The sequence below is a fragment of the Chiloscyllium punctatum genome, chromosome 14 (assembly GCF_047496795.1).
Source record: "Chiloscyllium punctatum isolate Juve2018m chromosome 14, sChiPun1.3, whole genome shotgun sequence".
Classification (NCBI taxonomy): domain Eukaryota; kingdom Metazoa; phylum Chordata; class Chondrichthyes; order Orectolobiformes; family Hemiscylliidae; genus Chiloscyllium; species Chiloscyllium punctatum.
Genome location: NC_092752.1, coordinates 40,068,085 through 40,073,436, shown reverse-complemented (window position 1 = coordinate 40,073,436; position 5,352 = coordinate 40,068,085). Strand labels below are relative to the sequence as shown.

Here is a 5,352-nt window from a genome sequence, read left to right as displayed (position 1 = left end):
GAGAGGGGAGCTGATTAAAATGTATAATATTCTGACAGGGTAGACTGACTAAATTGAAGGAAAATGTTTACCCGGGTTGGAGAATCTGGAACCAGGGTCAATCTCAGGATAATGGGTAGGTCCTGTAGGACTGAAATGAGGAAACATTTCTTCAACGAGAAGATGGTCAACCCATGGGATTTGCTACCACAGAAAGCTGTGAAGGCCAAGTCACTGAATATATTCAATGAAGAGACGGATAATTTTTTTTAGATATTAAAGGAGTATGGAGAAAAAGCAGGAATTTAGGGTTAAGATAGAAGATCAGCCATGAATGGCAGAGCAGGCTGAAAGGACAAATGGTCTACTCTTAGTCCTAGTTTCCATATTGCTATCATCAACTTTTATAGACCTTCCCAGTTGTAATACATCACAGAGGGCGTGTAGACCTGCATGATCAGCTTCATTGTTGGCTCAATGATAAGGTTGGGACAGGAAATCTAGTCTTTGGGGATGAGGGACGGGACGGAGTCAGTAATGTGTTGCACAGTTACAATAGGCTCACCACTGACTGGCAGATCTGGATCAATGAGAATAAAGCTAAATGAACTATCAGACATAGCAATGGATTCAAACATGACATTGACATACCCTGCCCGGTCAATCTGACAAGCACAGCTCCCTAAATCATGAACTCTTGCCAAAATTGGGACAGCTGTCCCACAGATTAATCAAGCATGACACAGTCATTCTCATAGTCAAAGTGTGGTCTCACCAACGCCCCATAGTAAGTTTTAATGAACCTGTTTGGATATGTTATGACATACTTCCTGGACAGGTGGTTCTCGATCCTGGATTTCACCTAGAGACACTGACATTGTACCACAAGAGCCCTCACCAAGGCTTGATATTATTGCAGCAAGACGTTTTTACTCCTATACTCATATCCTTTTCTGATAAAAGCAAAATTACTATTTGCCTTCTCAATTGCTTGTTATAACAGCATATTGACTTTCAATGAATCATGCACAAAGACACCCAAGTCCTTTTGAACAAAGAACAAAAAACATTTACAGCCCAGGAACAGGCCCTTCGGCCCTCCAAGTTTGAGATGATCCAAATCTACTGTCTAAATCTGTCACCCAATTCCTAAGCATCTACTCCCCACCTATTCATGTATTTGTCCAGACACATCTTAAATGAATCTACCGTGCCTGCCTCTACCACCTCTGCTGGCAACGTGTTCCAAATGCCCACCATCCTCAGTGTGAAATATATGCCGCGTGTATCTCCCTTAAACTGTTCACCCCTCACCTTGAACACGTGACCTCTCGTTATTGAATCCATCACCCAATGATTTTGTAAACCTCAATCAGCCCCCCCCTCAATCTCCTGTTTTCTAATGAAAACAAACCTAACCTACTCAACCTCCCTTCATAGCTAGCACCTTCCATACCAGGCAATATCCTCGTAAACCTTCCCCGCAACCTCTCCAAAGCGTCTACATCCTTTTGGTAATGTGGAGACCAGAACTGTACACAGTACTCTAAATGAGGCTGAACCAACGTCTTGTACAATTTTAACATGACTTGCCAGCTCTTCTGCTCAATATGCTGTCCAATGCTCCATTCCCATCCCACTCCCGCACACTGCTCCATTCCCAGTCCCTCTCCCTGCTCCATTCCCATCCCACTCCTATCCCTGCCCAGGACCCAGCTGCGGCTCTATTCCTGTCCCTCTCGCGGACTCTCCGTGTGTGAGGGAGAGGAAGTGACGCACCCGCCGACTGTCGCGTGTTGATGACGTCAGTGCAGCGCCGCCATCCCTGTTGGTGATCAGTGTTGAGGCAGTTGCTGCTTCACGATGAGGGAGACTCCGTTATCAAACTGTGAGAGACAGTTTATTCTTCAGGCTATCGCCGAGAAACAGGTACCACCCGAGTCGGCATCTGGGGATGGGGGATGGGGGGTGGGGATGGGGGGATGAGGGGGGGTGAGGATGGGGGGATGAGGGGGGTGAGGATGGGGGGGTGAGGATGAGGATGGGGGGTGAGGATGGGGGGATGAGGGGGGGTGGGGGGGGGATGAGGGGGGGTGGGGGGGGGATGGGGGGGGGATGAGGGGGGGTGGGGGGGGGATGAGGGGGGGTGGGGGGGGGGTGAGGGGGGGTGGGGGGGTGGGGGGGGGGATGAGGGGGGGTGGGGGGGGGGATGGGGGGGGGATGGGGGGGGGATGAGGGGGGGTGGGGGGGGGATGAGGGGGGGTGGGGGGGGGGATGAGGGTGAGGGTGAGGATGGGGGGATGAGGGGGGGGTGAGGATGGGGGGATGAGGGGGGGGTGAGGATGGGGGGATGAGGGTGGGGGTGAGGGTGAGGATGGGGGGTGAGGATGGGGGGATGGGGGGGGGGGTGAGGATGGGGGGATGAGGGGGGATGAGGGGGGGGTGAGGATGGGGGATGAGGGGGGGGTGAGGATGGGGGGATGAGGGGGGGGTGAGGATGGGGGGATGAGGGGGGGGTGAGGATGGGGGGATGAGGGGGGGGGGTGAGGATGGGGGGATGAGGGGGGGGTGAGGATGGGGGGATGAGGGGGGGGTGAGGATGGGGGGATGAGGGGGGGGGTGAGGATGGGGGGATGAGGGGGGGTGAGGATGGGGGGATGAGGGGGGGTGAGGATGGGGGGGTGGTGGGGGTGAGGGTGAGGATGGGGGGTGAGGATGGGAGGTGAGGAAGGGGGGATGAGGGGGGGGTGAGGATGGGGGGATGAGGGGGGGGTGAGGAGGGGGGCTGGGGGGGGTGGGGGTGAGGGTGAGGATGGGGGGGTGAGGGGGGGTGGGGGGGGTGGGGGTGAGGGGTGAGGATGGGGGGTGAGGATGGGGGGATGAGGGGGGGGGTGAGGGGGGGGTGAGGATGGGGGGATGAGGGGGGGGGTGAGGATGGGGGGATGAGGGGGGGGGTGAGGATGGGGGGATGAGGGGGGGGGTGAGGATGGGGGGATGAGGGGGGGGGTGAGGATGGGGGGATGAGGGGGGGGTGAGGATGGGGGGATGAGGGGGGATGAGGGGGGGGGTGAGGATGGGGGGATGAGGGGGGGGTGAGGATGGGGGGATGAGGTGGGGGTGGGGGTGAGGGTGAGGATGGGGGGTGAGGATGGGGGGATGAGGGGGGGGTGAGGATGGGGGGATGAGGGGGGGGGTGAGGATGGGGGGTGGGGGGGTGAGGATGGGGGGTGGGGGTGAGGATGGGGGGTGGGGTGAGGGTGGGGGTGGGGGGGTGAGGATGGGGGGTGGGGGTGAGGATGGGGGGGGGGTGGGGGGGTGAGGATGGAGGGATGAGGGGGGGTGAGGATGGAGGGATGAGGGGGGGTGAGGATGGAGGGATGAGGGGGGGTGAGGATGGTGGGTGAGGGTGGGGTGAGGATGGGGGGTGGGGGGGGTGGGGGTGGGGGGGGTGAGGATGGGGGGTGGGGGTGGGGGGGGTGAGGATGGGGTGGGGGGGATGAGGATGGGGAGGTGAGGATGGGGGTAGGGGGGATGAGGGTGGTGGGGTGAGGGGGGTGAGGATAGGGGTGAAGGGTGGGGGGGTGAGGATGGGGGTGGGGAGGTGAGGGGGGTGAGGATGGGGGTGGGGAGGTGAGGGGGGTGAGGATGGGGTGGGGGGGGGGGGGGGGGGGGGGGGGTGGGGGGGGGGGGGGGGGGGGGGGGGGGGGGGGGGGAGGGGGGGGGGGGGGGGGGGGGGGGGGGGGGGGGGGGGGGGGGGGGGGGGGGGGGGGGGGGGGGGGGGGAGGGGTGGGGGGAGGGATGGGGGTGAGGGGGGGGTGGATGGGGGGGGGGGGGGGGGGGGAGGGTGGGGGGGTGGGGGTGAGGATGGGGGGGGTGGGGGGGTGAGGGTGGGGGGTGAGGGGGGTGAGGGTGGGGGGTGAGGGGGGTGAGAATGGGGGTGGGGGGATGAGGATGGGGGGGTGAGGATGGGGGTGGGGGGGTGAGGATGGGGGGTGAGGGGGGGGTGAGGATGGGGTTGGGGGGGATGAGGATGGGGGTAGGGGGGGTGAGGATGGGGGTGTGGGGGGTGAGGATGGGGGTGTGGGGGTGAGGATGGGGGGGGTGGGGGGCTGAGGATGGGGGGGGTGGGGGTGAGGATGGGGGGGGTGGGGGGGTGAGGGTGGGGGGTGAGGGGGGTGAGAATGGGGGTGGGGGGATGAGGATGGGGGGGTGAGGATGGGGGTGGGGGGGTGAGGATGGGGGGTGAGGGGGGTGAGGATGGGGGTGGGGGGGATAGGATGGGGGGGTGAGGATGGGGGTGGGGGGGTGAGGATGGGGGTGGGGGGATGAGGATGGGGGGGGGGGGGGGGGGGGGGGGGGGGGGGGGGGGGGGGGGGGGGGGGGGGGGGGGGGGGGGGGGGGGGGGGGGGGGGGGGGGGGAGGGGGGGGGGGGGGGGGGGGGGGGGGGGGGGGGGGGGGGGGGGGGGGGGGGGGGGGGGGGGGGGGTGAGGATGGGGGTGGGGGGGATGAGGATGGGGGGTGAGGGGGGGGTGAGGATGGGGGGTGAGGGGGGGGTGAGGATGGGGGGTGAGGGGGGGATGCGGATGGAGGGGTGAGGGTGGGGGGGTGCGGGGGGATGGGGGTGGGGGGGATGATGATGGGGGGGGGTGAGGATGGGGGTAGGGGGGGGATGAGGGTGGTGGGGTGAGGGGGGTGAGGATAGGGGATGGGGGGATGAGGATGGGGGTGAGGGGGGGGGAGGGGGTGAGGATGGGGGTGGGGGGGTGAGGATGGGGGTGGGGGGGTGAGGATGAGGGTGGGGGGGTGAGGATGAGGGTGGGGGGGTGAGGATGGGGGTAGGAGGGTGGGGGGGTGAGGATGGGGGTAGGGGGGATGGGGGATGAGGGTGGGGGGGTGAGGGGGGGTGAGGATGGGGGTGGGGGGGGTGAGGATGAGGGGTGGGGGGGTGAGGATGGGGGGTGGGGGTGGTGAGGTTGGGAGTGGGGGGTGGTGAGGTTGGGAGTGGGGGGGGTTGAGGTTGGGGGGGGTTGAGGTTGGGGGTGGGGGGGGTTGGGGGTGGGGGGGGTTGAGGGTGGGGGGGGTTGAGGTTGGGGGTGGGGGGGGTTGAGGATGGGGTTGGGGGGGTTGAGGATGGGGGGTGAGGGGAATGAGGAGGGGGGGTGAGGGGGGGTGAGGATGGGGGGTGGGGGGGGTGAGGATGGGGGTGGGGGGGGTGAGGATCGGGGGGTGAGGATTGGGGGTGGGGGGTGAGGGGGGGTGAGGATGGGGGTGAGGGGGGGTGAGGATGGGGTGGGGGGGATGAGGATGGGGGGTGAGGGGGGGGTGAGGATGGGGGTGAGGGGGGGGTGAGGATGGGGGTGGGGGGGGATGAGG

At 64.6% G+C, this 5,352-nt stretch overlaps 1 protein-coding gene across 1 annotated transcript in view; it reads left to right on the top strand.

Annotated features, from left to right (window-relative positions):
* Positions 1–1,787: 1,787 nt before the first annotated feature.
* exosc9 (exosome component 9) overlaps positions 1,788–5,352 on the top strand; it is an 81,451-nt gene continuing 77,886 nt past the window's right edge. Inside the window, exon 1 of the mRNA XM_072584221.1 lies at positions 1,788–1,908. Within this exon, the coding sequence (XP_072440322.1) occupies positions 1,843–1,908 (66 nt within the window). The 5' untranslated portion in view covers positions 1,788–1,842. The remainder of the gene's footprint in view (positions 1,909–5,352) is intronic.